Source organism: Carcharhinus amblyrhynchos, chromosome 6 (assembly GCF_965287045.1).
Source record: "Carcharhinus amblyrhynchos chromosome 6, sCarAmb.v2.hapA, whole genome shotgun sequence".
Lineage (NCBI taxonomy): Eukaryota > Metazoa > Chordata > Chondrichthyes > Carcharhiniformes > Carcharhinidae > Carcharhinus > Carcharhinus amblyrhynchos.
In genome coordinates this window covers 27,099,484-27,117,572 of record NC_137329.1, presented here as the reverse complement: position 1 = coordinate 27,117,572, position 18,089 = coordinate 27,099,484, and the positions used below count along the sequence as shown (strand labels likewise).

The following is an 18,089-nucleotide window of genomic DNA, read 5'->3' as shown; positions in this document are numbered from 1 at the left end:
CTTGGAGTCCAGATATTGTTCTGGTAAATCTAGGCTGACTGCTCTCCAAAGCCAATATAGTCTTGCTGGGTGTGGCACCCAGAAGTACTCGGAGCAGTAGCCTGAGCAGGGCAAAATACAAAACAGTTTTAAACTACTGAGAGGGCTGAATAATAACGAGCTGATATTTATTAATAACCATCTTCTTACATCTTACCCTAGGGGAAGTATTTCTGCTTTTTTTAATTCAAAAAGTGCACGGCCCCAGTCCAACACCTCCAGCCTCACAGAACACAGCAGTCTGTGGTCTCATAGTTTGGGAGAGACAGACATTTACTCCTATCCACAGTCCAGTCTTATATCTCTACCATCCGATTCCTTACCAGGTAAATTTGTTCATTAAATGTGTAACCTCCTCTGCAATTCTGTCTCCTCTCTGTGTGTTCCATGCCTTTTCCTCCAAGGATTTCCAGCAGACTGGTGTCGCATTTTCAAGTTGGGCGCGTCTCGTCTAGGTAGTGCTTTAATCCAGGTGGTTCCATCCAACCCCACTCCAACACTGTCAGCTGTGTGAGTTTCAGCTTCGCACAGTTGATATCTGTCCATGTCTGAGTCAGGATGCAGTGGGCTCATAGTCCAACTGCAAGGCTGGAATTTTCCAGCCCTTTACACAGTGGGATCTTCCTGTCCCGTTGATATAAACAGAGACTTCAATGAGTCATTGGCCCTGCCAAATGGGGAGGAGGTTGGAAAATTCCAGCCCAAAGCTCTCAGGATGTCCCAAATTATTTTACAGCACCAGGGACCTGGTTTCGATTCCAGCCTTGGGTGACTGTGGGGAGTTTGCACATTCTCCCCATGCCTGCATGGGTTTCCTCCCAAAGACCAAAGATGTGCAGTTAGGTGGATTGGTCATGGTACGTTGTCCCTTAGTGACCCAAGATGCAGAGGTTAGGGGGATTAGTGGGGTTAATGAGTGGGGATATGGGAAAGGACCTGGGTAGGATCCTCTGTCAAAGAGTTGGTGCAGACTTGATGGGCTAAACGGCCCATTTTGTACTGCAGGGACTCTATAATTCTACAAAATAACTTTGAAACGTAGTCATTTTTGTAATGTGGGAACTGAAAGTTTCTACAAATAGCAGTAAGATAATAAAAGCAGAAAATGCTGGAAAATCTCAGCAGGTCTAACAGCATCTGTGAGGAGAGAATAGAGCCAACGTTTAGAGTCTGGATGACCGTTTGTCAGAGCTGGTGAAGGGTCATCCAGACTCGAAACGTTGGGTGGCATTTTGGAACCATACTTGTCCCGAAATCGTAAAATCCCATCCAAGGTCAACGGACCTTCCCACTGTCCACCCCTCGCCTGCCCCGATTCCTGTGGCTGGCAGGCTGGTTAAATTCTGGCCGTTAGCTCAGTTCTCTCTCCAGAGATGCTGTTGGACTTGCTGAGATTTTCCAGCATTCTCTGTTTTTGTTTCAGATTCCAGCATATGCAGTATTTTGCTTTCATATTAGCAGTGAGATAACGACTGGTAATCCGTTGTGAATGATCTTGGTTGAAGGGTAAATGTTACCTGGGACACTGGCCAGAACTCCCCTCCTTTTCAAATAGTGCCTCTGGAATCTTTTATGAGAGGGCAGATGATGCCTAGTTTAACATCTCACCTAAAAGTCCTCTGACAATGCAGCATTCTCTCAGTACTGCACTGAGGTGGGACTTGAACATCCCACCTTTTGATTATTATAGGTGAGAGTGCAATCCATTGACCCACATGCCCCGTTTTACTTGCTAAGGAAATGGAAAATAAGACTGCTCTTGTCAGCTTGACATGAAATCCTCTGTCTGCCTCTCATTCCCAGGTTTAGTTACTCCCGATTCCTCTAGCCCGCGGTCTCCAGTTCAGACGTCTAGACGATCGAGTGACGCTGAGGGACTAAATTTAACTGTAAGTGACCAAACGTATAAGCTGAAAGTTGTGAAACATGATCCGCGCAGTGCTAATGTACAAACCATATCAAAGATTAGCACCGTCTGACCCACAGCTTCTGAACAAGCTGGTGACACAAAAACATCCCAAAAACAAGACATGTAAAACATGTAATCATGTTCCAAGTGTAGCAAAACATGGACATGTGTGTACCAGGAAACCTGATGTGTCTGACTGCTTCCACTTTTCTCCTCTACTCCTCTCCCTCATCCCTCCCCCTCCAAGTCCTGCTTTTTCTCTCTTAATGACACTTCATCTTTTCTCCTAGTAAAGAGGGGGCTTGGTATTTCCCTCCTCTCGTTAAAGTACCTCCCTCTACTGAAAATCATAGAAGAATCCCTACAGTACGGTAGGAGGCCATTCAGCCCATCAAGCCTGCACCAACAACAATCCCAGCCAGGCCCTATTCCCGTAACCCCATGTATTTACCCTTCTAATTTACCAACCATGGCAGATGAATTATTCAGGCATTTGAATTCAATTTAAAAAATCTGGAATTAAGAGTTTACTGATAACCATGAAACCATTGCCGATTGTCAGAAAAACCTACCTGGGTTCACTAATGTCCTTTAGGGAAGGAAATTTGCTGTCCTTATCTGGTCTGGCCTCCATGTGATTCCAAAGCCACAGCAATGTGATTGATTCTCAATTGCCTTCGGGCAACTAGAGTTGGGCAATAAATGCTGGCCAGCCAGTGATGTTCATGTCCCACGAATGAATAAAAAATAATCCCCCTAACACTAAAGGGCAGTTTAGCATGGTCAATCAACCTAACCCACACATCTTTGGATTGTGGGAGGAAACTGGAGCACCCGGAGGAAACTCACAAAGACAAGGGGAGAAGATGCAAACTCCACACAGTCAGTGACCCAAGGCTGGAATCAAACCTGGGTTCCTGGTGTTGTGAGGCAGCAATGCTAACCACTGTGCCACCGTGCCACCCCAATGGTGAGAATTTCCAGTGCAGAGTTCCTGCCTCCACAAAGTGAATCATTGAATCAGATAACGTAGAAGAAGGCCATTCAGCTGTTTGAAAGAACACTCCAATTTGAATCATTCCCCTGCTCTTTCCACATAGCCTGTCATTATTTTCTTTGAGAGTAGTTATCCAGTTCATGTTCTTTTATAAACCTGTGCTTTCATTCACCCACCTCCTCCTGCCCTGCTCCCTCAGCTTCTCTGGTGTCCATCTCTCATTTTACCTCTGAGTCAGAAGGTTATGGGTTCAATTCCAACTCCAGAGATTTGTGCCCCATCGTCCCAGTCAATGATGCAATGCAGTACTGAAGGAGTGCAGCACTGTCATATGATCAGCACTGAAGGAGTCGGGGATCAGTTTAGCTCAGTTGGCTGGATTGCTGGTTTGTAGGCAGAGCAACAGCATTAGCCCAGGTTCAATTCCATACCCTGACTTCTCAATCTTGCCCCTTGCCAGAGGTGTAGTGACCCTCAGATTAAATCAGCATCCCCTTTGAGGGGGAGAGCTGCCAATGGTCATCTGGGACAATAATAAATTTGCTTACATTACTTTGTACTGAAGAAGTGCAGCATGTCATAGGGGTCAATACTGAGGGAGTGCTGCACTGTCAGAGGGTCAGTGCTGATGGAGTGTTGCACTGTCAGATAGTCAGTACTGAGTGAGTGCTGCATTGTCAGAGGGTCAGTACTGAGGGAGTGCAGCACTGTCAGAGGGTCAGTGCTGAGGGAGTGCTGCACTGTCAGAGGGTCAGTGCTGATGGAGTGTTGCACTGTCAGATAGTCAGTACTGAGGGAGTGCAGCACTGTCAGAGGGTCAGTACTGAGGGAGTGCAGCACTGTCAGAGGGTCAGTGCTGAGGGAGTGCTGCACTGTCAGAGGGTCAGTGCTGATGGAGTGTTGCACTGTCAGATAGTCAGTACTGAGTGAGTGCTGCATTGTCAGAGGGTCAGTACTGAGGGAGTGCAGCACTGTCAGGATCAGTGTTGAGGGAGTGCAGCATGGTCAGAGGGCATGTGACATCATCAGAGTGTAAGAACTGAGGAGGTGCATCACTGTCAGAGGAGTAATATTTAGGGAGTGCTGCACTGTCGGAATGGCAATACTGTGAGAGTGGTGCACCCTATGGAAGTACCATCTAATGGATGAGGCATTAAAGGAGACCCCATCTGCCCTCTTGGGTGGCGTAAAAGATCCTATTTGAAGGAGAACATGGGGATTCTGCCCAGTGTCCGGATCAGTATATATCCTTCAAAAATGATCACTAAAAACAGATAACAGGCCATAGTCTCATTGCAGTTTGTGGGAGTTTGCTGTGCACATTTTGATTGCTGCATTTCTAATATTACATCAATGGCTGCAGTTCAAAAGTACTTCATTAATGGCAGAGTGAGCTAGAACACTCTTTCGCCTTGCGAAAGGTATGATGGAACTGCAAACTCTTTCCTTTTTGTACTCAGTCGATTTCTGGATGTGTTTCTGTTCACACAGATCGCTGCATCACAGCTAGATAAGGCTCGCTTAATGACTGGGTGGGTCACTCAAAAGAATGCACGGCCGAAGTATGGACTTCGATTTATGAGTTATCCACGATTCACAACGGACACGCTCATTGCAAGGAGATAGGGAAATGTCACAGACATGGACAAGTGAGACTGTGAACATGAGGAAGCATGGAAAGCAGAAGGAGGCTCTGCAAGAATGTTCCAGCATTCAGTTAGACCAGAGCTGATTTTTGCCTTAAACCCACCCCCCACTACCCCAAGCTTGTCATAGCTTCAAATCCTTTTATACGCTTTCTAGCACAAAAATCTATTGGTAGCTTCATATGTCTCCTGGTTATTAACCCCTGTGCTAAAGGGGAAAAGTTCCTTCCTATCCACCCTATCTATGCCCCTCAGAATTTTATACATCTCAAATCAGCTTTGCCTCAGCTTTCTCTGCTCCAAGGGAAAAACAACTGGGTGACATGGTGACACAGTGGTTAGCACTGCTGCCTCACAGCGCCAGGGACCCAGGTTCGAATCTGACCTAGTTCACCGTTTATATGGAGTCTGCACATTCTTCCTTTGTCTGTGGATGCTCTGTTTCATCCCACACTCCAAAGGTGTACGGGTTAGGTTGATTGGCCATGATAAATTGCCCCTTAGTGTCAGGGGGACTAACAGGATAAATACATAGGATTGCGGGGATAAGAGCTGGATGGAATTGTGGGCTGTGCAGATTTGATGGGCCAAATGGCCTCCTTCTGCACTGTAGGGATGTTATGTTTAATGCTCTAACTGCTACTATCTCCTGTTTCTATGGGAGAAAGTTCCATGATTCTACCACCCGTTGCGTGAAGAATTGTTTCCTAACTGCTTTCCTGATGGCCTGGTTCTGATTTGAAGGCTCTATCCCTTTGTTCTGGACTCCCCCATCAGCAGAAAAAAGCTTTCCTCTATCTATCCCACCAATTCCTTTCAAAATTCTCAAAAACTTCAATCAAGTTACTGGTGATGATACCGTGCTATTATATTTTATGTTTCTGTGGAATCTTTTAAGGTACAGTTATTTTTCCACAGGTAGTCAGTATGTCTGGCAGGAATGCAGCTCAGATGCTGTGAAAGGATAATTAGTCATTTTAGCCATGTAGTACTGACTAATTTAGAATGAATTATCTCCTGTATATAAGTGGTGATTTTCCCTGGATTTATTTCGATTAAAGGGATGTAACGGGAGCTGGGAATACAGCTGGGCATCATGTGATAATGGTTAATGGGAGGAGCTAGGTATGTAACGGAGAAACAGCTTTCAGTTTGCTAGCTGGGGTTTGAAGACAGATCTGCAAACTGCTTCTTCTCTCTCTATAGAATCTCTCTGGAAGATTCATGGCTGTTACCACAATTTAAAGCAAGTATGCCTGGATTTGCTACCTATATTTAAATGGGGAGACTATTGTTTATTTGGAACTGAAATAGTGATGTTAGAAATTCAAATTGCTTTTTTTCATGTTTTAAAGATTCTGTTTGAGTTATATTTAAACTGTATTATGAATAAAGTTTGTTTTGATAAAAGATTCCCAATTTGTCCGCAAAATCACTCCTGAAGTGAAGCACCTTATTTTCACATTCATGTCAAAAATAGAGCAAATCGTTGGTCTGACTTCATAGTATACCTTGGGAATCTGGTTTGGGACGCTAACATATCGCTTAACCTTTTACATTCCACAACCATCTGAGAAGTGGTCTGGGCACTCCAGTCTGGTCTACCAGTGTTACACAGTAAGAAGTCTCACAACACCAGGTTACGGTCCAACAAGTTTATTTTTTAGTAAACCCACTACCTTTCGAGGTTTGCCCCTTCGTCAGTGACTCACCTGCACTGTAGGGATTCTATTCTATGATTGGATAAGCCTGGCCCCATCACAGGTTGGAGGCTCCAATCACACCCGGAGTCAGTGCAACTCGAGACAGGTTGGACAATGGTACCTGTAGTGTGAGAAAATCCCACAAAGAGTGTGAGCGGACCCCACCATGATGAGAATCTCGGAATCAGGGTCCACCCTCTACTTTTAAAGGTCTCCCAATTCCTATGTGTCCTATGTCTTATAGTCTCATGGTCTAAGTCATCCAGAGTCAGTCAAAATCCAAGTCCACGTGTCCATAGCAGGGATGGCCAAACCATGGGTCACGAGCCACATGCTGCTCTTTACGAATAGACTATGGCACATTCCTTTTCCTGTCCAACTCGTTAAATCACGCATTGGAGGGAGGTAAATAACCAGGTACAACCTCAGCTTCATAGAAGGAGGGAACCGGAAGGCAGACAGCAATGCTGGAAGGAGAAAAGGGAGCGGGGATAAGATTGATGATTTAATTGTAATTTCAAAGAGAATTCAATAAATACTTGAATAGAATAAAATTGCAGGGATACAGGAAAGAGCAAGGGAATGGAATACATATGGTAGGTCTCACAAAGAGCCAGCCCAGGCACATTGGGCCAAATGGGATCTTTCTGTGCTGTATCATTCTGTCTGAACATATTGTACCAATTATAAATACTTTATACAGACAAGATGCTTTTTCCAGTCAATGTTGTATGTTAAATTCCTCATTTTGAGTTTTGGGGAACTGGAGTATAATGAACACAAAGCATTTAATCACACTTCCAGGTCTGTTTTCATAGAAACATAGAAACTAGAGGCAGGAGTAGGCCATTCGGCCCTTCAATCCTGCTCCACCATTGATTTTGATCATGGCTGATCATCGAATTCAATATCCTGATCTGTCACCTCCCCCACTCCCCCCCCCAACCAATATCCCTTGATCCCTTTAGCCCCTATATTTAATTCCTTCTTGAAATCAGACATTTTGGCTTCAACTACATTTTGTGGTAGTGAATTCCACACATTCACCACCCTCTGCGTGAAAAAATTTCTCCTCACCTTAGTTCTAAAAGCTTTACCCTTTATCCTCAAACGATGACCCCTAGTTCTGGATTCCCCCATCATTGGGAACATTCTTTCTGAGTGTACCCTGTTAGAATTTTATAAGTTTCTATGAGATCCCCTCCTGTTCTTCTAAACTCCGGTGAATGTAATCCTAACCGGTTTAGTCTCTCCTCATATGACAAACCTGCCATCCCAGGAATCAGCCTGGTAAACCTTGGCTGTAGTCCCTCTACAGCAAGGACATCCTTCCTCAGATAAGGATACCTAAACTGCTCACAAGTCTCAAGGTGTGGCCTCACCAATGCCCTATACAATTGCAGGAAAATATCCCTATTCCTATACTCAAATCCTCTCACTATGAAAGCCAACATATCAGTTGCCTTCTTTACTGCCTACTATACCTGTGCGCTTACTTTCAGAGACTGATGCACAAGGAACACCAAGGTCTCGCTGAGTATCCAGGTCTCTCAATTTACACCCATTCAAATAATAATCTGTTTTCCTATTATTGTTACCAAAGTGGATAATCTCATACTTATGCACATTATATGCATATGTCCACACACTCAGCCTGTCCAAATCATGCTGAAGCATCTCTGCATCCTCCTCATAGTTCACCCTCCCACTCAACTTTGTATCACCTGCAAATTTGGAGATAATACATTTAGTTCCCTCTTCCAAATCATAAATATATAATGTGAACAGTTGGGGTCCTAGTACAGATCCCTGTGGAACCCCACTAGTCACTGACTGCCAATCAGAAAAAGACCCAACGTACCATGACTCATTTATACCAACTCTTTGCTTCCTATTTGCTAACCAGTTTTCTATCCATCTCAAGACAATACCTGTATTTCATGTTATAAGATTAAATTTAATTATTTTTGATACATTTTACACCTCTAACTCGTGATTGTGTTTGAAACGCAGTGGGAATACCCTGGGCTCAGTTGTATTTAGGATGATATAGCATTACCGTTAGTCCATCATTGCTAATCCAGTGTCCCTCACCACTGTGGGGGTACCAACATCACCATCCAGACTGGCAGGAAAAAAACCTCAGTCATTGCGGGTCATTTAGGGCAGATATTTCAGATTTTCAATATCTGCAATTTTTTTTGGGGTGAGATATTAATGCAAGTCTTTGAGTCTTAGGATCTCGTTTCAGATGGTTGAATTCCTTGTAGGTTTCTTAGCTTTTCCTATCTGAAATCAGATTGCATTTGTTGGTATTCAAAACACCCATGTTTTGGTGCTCACTCTAAGGCAGTTCAAAAATATCACACACACAGTTTAGGTTGTTGGAATGCTGTCCAAATTCCTTTCTTATCTCAGGCAGATGTGAATTGCATTTATATTCACTTGTTGCATTAGCGTGAAAAGAGCTTTACTGCTTTGTTCTGTCTAAAATGGCATTAACTATAACCTCCATTACAACCAGCAGTGCCAATTAATAAGATGGTAGCACTCTTGTCTCAGGATCATGGGTTCAAATTTCTGTACCAGAGACCTGAGCCCGTAAAGTAGGCTAACACTCCCAGTGAAACACTAAAAGAATGCTGCCCTGTCAGAGGTACCGTCTTTTGGTTGAGGTGTTAAACTGAGGCCCCATTCATCCTCTCAAGTGGATGTAGGAGATCTCAGAGCACTGTTGGAAGGAAAGTACAAGAGTTCTACCCCAGTGTTCTTGGCAATATTTATCCCTCACCCAATACCCAAAAGCGAATTTCTGGTCATGATCACATTGCTGTTTGTAGAGTGTTGTTTTGTGTAAATTGTTTGATGTGTTTCCTAAGTTACAACAGTGATTACACTTTAAGGTTATTCCATTGGCTGTAAAGCACTTTTGGACATCATGTTGTAATGAAAGGCTCCACAGAAATGCAAGTCTTTCTTTCTTTACACCTCTTCTACGTCTTTGGCAAGGCCTTGGCACCCTCCTTAAATCCCCAGAATTGGCCACAATGCCCCACCTGAAGGTTGGAGATGTCCCTGTGAGGAACATGCTGCATCCCAGTTTGACACTGGAGTCATGCTCTTGAGGTCCAAATGCCTTTGACTAACAGTAATGAGTTCAGTGGTTGCTTCAGCGGTGAGATGGGGCATTGGAAACTGAAACTGGGAGGCTGCCTCCCTCCATGACTAGCTGGTTCCTGATTGAAGCGTGGAGCCAGGAGTCATGAAGGAATCCATGATCTGCAGGTCAACACTCCAGGATTTGAGGAAAGGTGTGTGATAAAGGAAGGGGAAAAATAGACAAAATAGCAATCATTGTAAATGATCACTCTTTAACCTGCTCAATTAATGTTCGGCACATAGAAAATTAATAATTCTTGAACTTGGTGTTACAGGCAAGGCCAGCATTTATTGCTCATCCCTAATTGCCCTGAGAAGGTGATGGTGGGCCTTCTTCTTGAACCACTAGTTGCAGGTTTTAAACAAGTGAGTGTCCTGTTAGACCACTTCTGAGACCAAGTAACAGTCAACCATGTTGGCTTGGACTGGAGTATTAATAGGCTGGAACAGGTAAGGCTGGCATCTCCACATCACAGGTAAGGCTAGCAGGTTTCTTCCTTACACAATGTCAAGGACGCAGTAGAGTTTTTAATCACAATCCAACAGCTTCAGGGTCACTGAATGAGTCACTTGTCTTTGAAACATTATGTATTGTGCAGTTCTGCTCACATGGACCGAGAACAGTTTTGAGTATATGTGACCATTTTCTTACTCTACCAGTACAGTAAAGATGGAAAATGAATGTGAAGCTCACAGCACCCAAGATCTTGCCCTATTTTGGAGCATAGAAAAGGAGTTGTTTGCTCTCCTAAGCCATAGCTAGGTCACAGGATGTCTCCCCAGGGCCATACTTTGTTGCTGTGGTGTGGGACTGCAGCACAATATGCAATCAGCCAAGGTTCCCTCTCCTGATCATCATCAACTCCCCCATTCAAAAGAGTACAAAAGTGCACATTGAGTGATACAGTCTGACACACAAAGACAGGAGTCACATTTATAAAAAAATTGCAACATCTTGCAATTGCATAACAACCTACATGAACCTTCCTGTCAACAAATTATTTTTTTGAAGTGTAGACATTGTTGGAATGTAGAAAACAGAAACCAGGGAGAACTCCCCTGTTCTTCCTCAAATAATGCCTAGTTACCTCAGAGGGTAGACCAGATCTAAGTTCACTGACTCATCTGAAAGGCTGCAACTTAACGGTGCATCATTCCCTCAGTGCTGCACTCAGAGACAACATTGAGTTTTCTGCCCAAGCTTTTGGAGAATGACTTGAACCCAAATCTTCTGACTCAAAGACAAAAGGGCCACCCACAGAACTATAATTCACCTAGCCCAAGAAGTGGTCACCTGGGCAAAATATCAGGTGGAAGTTGGTACAGGTGGAACTGGACCCCAACACCTTTAAGAATGGAATACGAGAAAAATATGGATAGCTGGGGAAATGAAGGTGGGTGGTTGGAAGAGAGAAAACCTGCAGATAAAATAATAGTTTACTCTACAAACTCAAAACATGCCAGGGAAAGTGGAATATTTCATTTTTTTATTTAAATGCGATGAAAATAATCATTTATAATCACTGACAATCCAACGATTTACAGTAAAAAATAAATAGTGTTATAATACAATTCTACATGAAGTTCCCTTCCACCTTTTGTGACCTGATGTACATGAGAACCAGGCACAAATTACATTATGTACACAGTAATCAGTATGTACATCTTGTTATACATAGGAATAACACAACACACATTGTTTCAGGTCCTCTGAAGATGAAGGAGTGAGTCGATTTAAACACTGGTCACTGAATGTTTGAGAAAAGAATGCTTAACTAAATGTCTTTAACACATCAGCATTCCCATTTTGTTTGGCGAGTCCCTGAAAATGTCTTGGTTCCAACACCCTGTACTGAATTGGTCACAAAGCACTCTACCACACGGCTTCATCATCCTCAGCTGAGGACGTAGTGAAAACTAAACACTCAGCTTCAATTCCCATCTTTCCTCAACAGGTTGGGTAGCTGCTACTTGTGTAAGCAGAGTTAGCTGTGTGCTTAATATGCTGGGACTCCTTGTCGAAACTGCTGACCTTATTGAAAGCACTAGAGTGAACAGGAGAGGGCGCAGGGGCAGCATTGTAAAACACTACTTCTGGGAAGCAGGAAAGGCTGGCTGTTCTGAGGAATTAATATATGCATGGGCAAGCAGATGAGATGATTCAGTGTGCAAGAAAATTATATTGGTTTACAGGGCAGTATAATATGCAGTCGTTTCATGAAGATAGTTTTTTTCTCATTAGAAAGCTTTTTTTTAAATAATGGAGAAAGGATTTAATTCAAACATGAGGAAGATATGACCATGTCATCATCTGAAGGATATATAGCAAAAGGAAATCATTGACACTGGTTGTATGACTTTGCTTTCTTGCTGTTTGTATGAATGGAGTTCACCTCAACCTATTTAGCACTTTGTGGATAAAGCTATGAATTACTGGTTTTAAAATTACTGATAATTTATTACAAAATTGACTCATGAACAACTGAACAGATGAGTGTTAACATCTTTTATAAAAGTCCAGATGAAATAATTAGCTGTCAGCAGCTGGGGTATTAATAAAATAACAATGTATGGATAGCTAAAGGATGTTTGTGATAAATATTAACAGGGAAACTGTGAGAGTCGCACGGTCTTCAAAGGGCATTTATTTTATTTTTGTTTTTGCCATTCTCTCCCATCTGCATAAACCCCAATTGATCAGAAGTACACTACAGAGAAGACCACTTTACACATGAATGTCACAGCCTGCTTATTAATCCACATTAACAATATTACAGCTCTTTCTGGGCATCAGAAACTAACATAATTTACACTTCAAAGTAGAGCACAACCTTAACAGAGGCTGCAGTATGCACCCACCCACACTGTGATTCTGTGGGCACTTCACACACCCACTATATAGTGAAATAAAAGCAAATTATTGAGTGCACATATGTCTATGTATGTGTGTATATTTTTATATTTGTGTAAATATATTGTCACATTTGTGTATTTGTGTTAATATTTGTGTGTGTATTTTATGTATTTGTTGGTTTCAGGTACAGGATAGTGGATTGTGTGTACACGCTTAGATGTGCGCTTGACTGTTTTGTATATGTTGAAAGTGCGTTAAGTATATATGCATGTCAGAGTGTATGCATGCGAGCAAATTTACACATGTATGTTTTTGGGGATGATGATACAAGAAGTTAATTAAACCTATACTAGTCTGATGTAATTCCTTTTGAAAATCGCAAGAATCTTTCATAGAAAATGTGCATTCAATCGTGTTACTGATCTGCCTTCAATCACTTCACTCGTTATTTCACAATTTGATTTTCGCCATAACTAAGTAACATCTAAAATTGTAGCATTTCAAAATGTTGGTTAACATTAAATCTTCCTAGGAAAATACAGTAGAGTTAGGAAATCTATACAGCAAATCTGGTCATATAACTGTACATGTGTTAGCTTTTAAAGGCCTGCGAACACAAGCTAAACGTTTACACGGAAATATATTAACTCTGTGGGTGTACAACAATACATGCATTTGTGTAACTGGCTTACCCTTTACATCTTCAGGACTAGGGTTGAAAGTAGGAAGACAAGTGCAGTAAAAGTGTTTTCTCTCTTTCCCATACACAAGAGTCATAATTAAGAGGTTTTCAGACAGTTACAATGGAGCACAAAATGGGCCTCATTATTCAGAACTGCTACAAAATAAACAAAGGCAGCATCACTTTGGATCAATGTCAAGAAGAGGTTGTTGTAAGTTCTATAAAACCCCTCCCCTCATCTTTTAACACGTGGAACACACGCTTTAACAATGTGACAAACATGATAACAGGTTACATTAAATACAATCTATAATTGAGTAAAATGTCCCAAAATGCTTAACATGGCAAAAAAACTGATACTGAGCCAGATAGGAGAAATTAAATGACCAAAAATTTGGCCCAAGGGGTAGGTTTTAAGGTGCATCATAAAAGAAAGGTGGAAAGAAGCAGAGACACAGGTCAGTTTCGAGATGGAATTCCCGAGCTTAGGGTTAGGCAGCTGACAGCATGGCTGATTATGAGGTGATGGAAACCAGGGATGCACAAGGTTAAGGACGTAGAGAAGAATGAAGACATGGGGGAACTTGAAAACAAAGATGAGAATTAAAGTCAAGGCATGAGAGGACTGGGAGCCATTGTAGATCAAGAAGCACAGGGGTGATGGGTAGACAGGAAACTGCAATTCATCCAAAACTATAATGAATTAAGCTGCCTGCGGACATGTTGTTCAATATGGTCACGCGCTCCTTCCTTTATCACAAATGATTTGAAAATATTTTTACAATAATTTTTAGCTGAGCAAAATGGAAAACTGGAACAAATGATTAAATCATGGATCTACATCTGATTATGGGGCACAAGGTTTCCCGAGTGATGGGGTGAGTAATTTGATTTCCTGGAAGTACGGTGAGAGCATTTAACTCCACATGCACTGACATAGTAGGTACACTTTCTCAGTTGTTAATGGGCTTTCTCAGAATGGCAATCAGCACTGGAATGCAACTCACTGCCCAATTACTTCCCATAATTTATTTTCAATCCTATTGTGGCTGAACTTCAGACTCAGTGTAATGTAACCCCAGGGCCCAGTGTCAAAATGCAACAGAGTTGAAGTGAAGGAGGCTATGTCCCCTTTGCTATGCATTAATTGCTGTAAACCAGGTAAGTTTAAACGTCCAGTGAAATTTAAACTTCCTTGATAGGCCAGAAGGTATGTGACTAAAGTAAGTGGATAGAATCTATGGGATGGGGAGGTGGATGGGGGGTGAAAGAGGTCATGGAGGGTGAGGGGTCAGATGGATAAGGTTTGGGTCGTGCTTGTGGAGGGTGGGGTGTCAGTCCCTCGGGCAGGGTTAGGAGTGTGCAATGCCTCAGTGGAGGGGGCGGGGGGGTGGGGGGGTCAGGTCAGATCTAATGGGGAGGGCTGGCGCACGACGGGGATCAGAATCGAACCTCTGGGTGGAGGAGTGAGGTCCATCCCATTCTCAAATGGTTTTGCTGGGCATCAAAGGTGGAAGCCAGAGGCTCGTCACACCACGTGTAGGGATATTGTGGTGAATGAAGGTCAAAGGGAATAGCATGGAGTTTGAAAGCGCCATTGCAAGCAACTTGGGGGGGTGGGGAAAATATTTTTTTCCCGAAGAGAGGAGAACAAAGAAGAATGTGGGGTTGGGAAGGAATATGGGGATGTGACACACGAGGCATGCAAGGTGGTTAGGAAGGCCCTGCCAGTGATTGAGACCATGGAAATGGCAAAGCAGAAAGGTAATCATGAATATGGATAGGAGAGTGCAAAACGCAGGGGAAGTTTAGGGAGCAAAGGAGGGTTTGAATTCTGAGGAGAGAGGGCAAAAGCAGTTTGACGAGGAAACTGAAATCAACAAGGTTTCAATTTTTATCTCAGGACAAGAAATATTTTGTATTATGTATGCAATGCAAGAGATTGATGCATACCACAAATAATCACCTCACCATGCTAGTGGTTCTTAAGGTGCTTCAAACAGTCTGCGTTTATACCTGTTGCCATCAGCTTGTTGTCTTGTTTCCTCTGCTGGGCAGAAGCAATGATCTGTTTGGCAATCGTTGTAATGCAGCCTTAGCAGTCAGGGGTCTTACAGAGTTCAGGGGGAGTGGTCTCTCAGGTGTTTTTGTGGATGAACGGATTATTGGCTGGTGACTGTCAATAGCCTTTTGAGGCCTCCTGTCAACCTTTGACCTGTCAATGAAAATTTATTCCTTACACGTAATTCAAACAGAGAAATTTGATACAATTGTTCATCACCAAGTTTTGGCAGGGTAACAATTGGAAGTAGAGTTAAAATTGAAATTTGTTGATGTTGTGAAAACATTTATGTTTGTCTTTTCATCATTATTTGAGACGTGAGTGTTGCTGGGAAGGCCAACATTTATTGCACATCCCTAATTCCCTTGAGAAGGTGGCGATATATTTCAGGATGATCTGTGACCAGGGAGAGAAACTTTGAGATGGTGATGTTTCCATACATCAAGCAGGACACTAAATCGTCATTCTTCTAAACAAGGTTTGAAGTGGCAGTGAGTCAGGCAGCTCAGAATCCAGCAATTTTGGAATGCAGCTATCATATGCAGCTATATAGTGTCAACTATGCTGGTATTGGACTGGATTTGCATATAAGCTCAGACTGAGTAAAGAAAGGCTTTCTTTCCTAAGAATTCATTAGTAAGCCATTTGGGATTTGGGTGCTTTTACTAACACCAGTTTTTCATTTCCCAGATTTTTCAAATGAATTCAAAATTCCTAAATCTAACTCACAATCACTGGATTATCAATCTGAAAACAGAACTACTGATTACTGTATATGGTAATACTATTGTGTGTTTGAGTAGGGACATTGTATGTGTGAGGAGTAGGGTCACTCTGTGTGCGAGAAGTAGGATCATTGTGTGTGCGAGAAGTAGGGTCATTGCGTGTGAGAGGATTTGGGTCATCGTGTGTGCGAGCAGTAGGGTCATTGCGTGTGCGAGGAGTAGGGTCATTGTGTGTGCGAGGAGTAGGGTCATTGTGTGTGCGAGGAGTAGGGTCATTGTGTGTGCGAGGAGTAGGGTCATTGCGTGTGCGAGGAGTAGGGTCATTGTGTGTGTGAGGAGTAGGGTCATTGTGTGTGCGAGGAGTAGGGTCATTGTGTGTGCGAGGAGTAGGGTCATTGTGTGTGCGAGGAGTAGGGTCATTGTGTGTGTAAGGAGTAGAGTCATTGTGTGTGTGAGGAATTTCTTTTGACAATCTGACAGTTACATGGTGACTTTTAGAATGCAGCTTTAACAAAAAACACAATGCAAACTCTCAAATTTCTATGGTAGGATTTGAGTGAGCGGTAAGTGGGAGAAATATAAGTGACTTGATTTTTCTGTGATGAGCCAGTATGGACTTGAATGGCTTCCTTCTGTACTATAAATGGCTCCATGGCTCTATGTTTTTTATTGCTAGTTCAACAGTATAACCCACTAAAGTTTTGTACCACAATATTTGTAAAGTGTGATGGTCTCATTTGTTACAGGAGGTTGAAAGGATCACGGCGATATAATATGCACACTGTGATTGTCTTCTTCCACTCCCTCTAGCAATAAGTTTCCATTGTATGTAGGCTAAAAAGTTTGAATAGAACAAACATTTTGACATTGTTCAAAGAGCAGAGGAGTTGGATTAATTGGGTAACTCTCTCAGAAACTCAACAGAGGTTTGAGGGGCCAAATAACCTCTTTCAGTGCTGTAACGTCTATGGTTTTTGGTATCAGTGGTTTGTGAAGGTAGCCCACCGTCAGCTTCTCAAGGGCAATTAGAGATGAACAACAAAACGATGGCCTTGCCAGCAATGCTCACATCCCACAAAAAGAATAAAACAAATCAAAGTTGCCTTACTGTAAATAAGTTATTCTAAACTTATATCAACTTTGCAAATTAAACTCAATGGTAAAGTGATTTAGATGGATGTTATGAAAATTTTAAATAAAAGGCACAGTATTGTGCAAGGAGTCATACTTTACACTTAGTCCAACAGCAGCTGGTCCAGAAACTGGTCTTAGGCAGTTGATAGCAGAGCACACAGTCAGACCATCGTCGAGCATAATTTTTGGCTTAACTCCACGTGAACATGCAGCTTCTCTGCTTTCATCAAGCACTGCACAGTCCTCATCATCTCTTTGCAATGGTTCACTTTTCATCTGGCCAGACTTTCTTAAGCCTTTAACCCTAAAGTCAAGTACTTCATGTGACTTTGTGGGTGCTTCTTGATGTGATGGAGGAACGGGAGACAACATTCGATCAAAGTCTGCAACCAGCAAGCTGTCCATATTGGGAGGAAAAGCTGAAAGAGAAATACAATTACGGGATGGGGCGAAACATAACTTTAACTTTAGAGCTCTATGGTGGGATTTTCCACATATTTCGTGGAGGCAGCAGTCTTTGGCTGGTGGCAGAATTTACTGGTCCCACTGCTGTCAGCGGGCTATGTACTCTCCACTGCTGGTAAACCCACGGCAGGAGTTTGCTGTCAGCAGGACCTGAAGAGCCCACCAGCGAGAATAGCCAAAAAATACCAGTCCTAGTCTTGAAGTACTGCATTCAGTGACGGGGTATTGCACCTCAGGATGTATATATTGGCTTTGGATCTGATGCAGCGCAGATTCATCAGAATGATATTGCATCTTAGAAGGGTTACAGTATGCACACAGGGAGCTTATACTAGGCTTATATTCCCTTTTAGAATATTAAGGAGTAATCTATTTAAGACAATTAATGGACTTGATGGGTTAGATGAAAAGAACACAGAACTCAACTATAGATAGCATGTGAAAAAGTTTTAAAAACAATCATTTATTATCATTTATTCATAACCATTGCTTTTAATACAATAAAAGTGTCAATCATCCAAATTATTTAAAGTACCAGTAGCAAAAACTGCAAGTACTTGAAACTTCTTTATCTTGCATAAGTAAACACTATGCAATTGACCAAATAGATCAGGGCAAAAGCACAATTAATCAACCAATACTTTCCATGATGCAAGCTGTTTCAACAGAATAATGGATATCTGGCCTCTGGTTTTATACATGAAACTTGCAAGC

General features: G+C 42.4%; 1 protein-coding gene across 1 annotated transcript in view; it reads right to left on the bottom strand.

Annotated features, from left to right (window-relative positions):
* Positions 1-10,962: 10,962 nt before the first annotated feature.
* The window catches only part of lrrc56 (leucine rich repeat containing 56), a 103,629-nt gene continuing 96,502 nt past the window's right edge, over positions 10,963-18,089 (bottom strand). The window contains exons 11-13 of the mRNA XM_080190094.1: positions 17,005-17,329; positions 15,006-15,204; positions 10,963-13,145 (exon numbers count right to left, since the gene is read on the bottom strand). Coding sequence (XP_080046220.1) covers positions 15,015-15,204; positions 17,005-17,329 — 515 coding nt within the window. The 3' untranslated portion in view covers positions 10,963-13,145; positions 15,006-15,014. The remainder of the gene's footprint in view (positions 13,146-15,005; positions 15,205-17,004; positions 17,330-18,089) is intronic.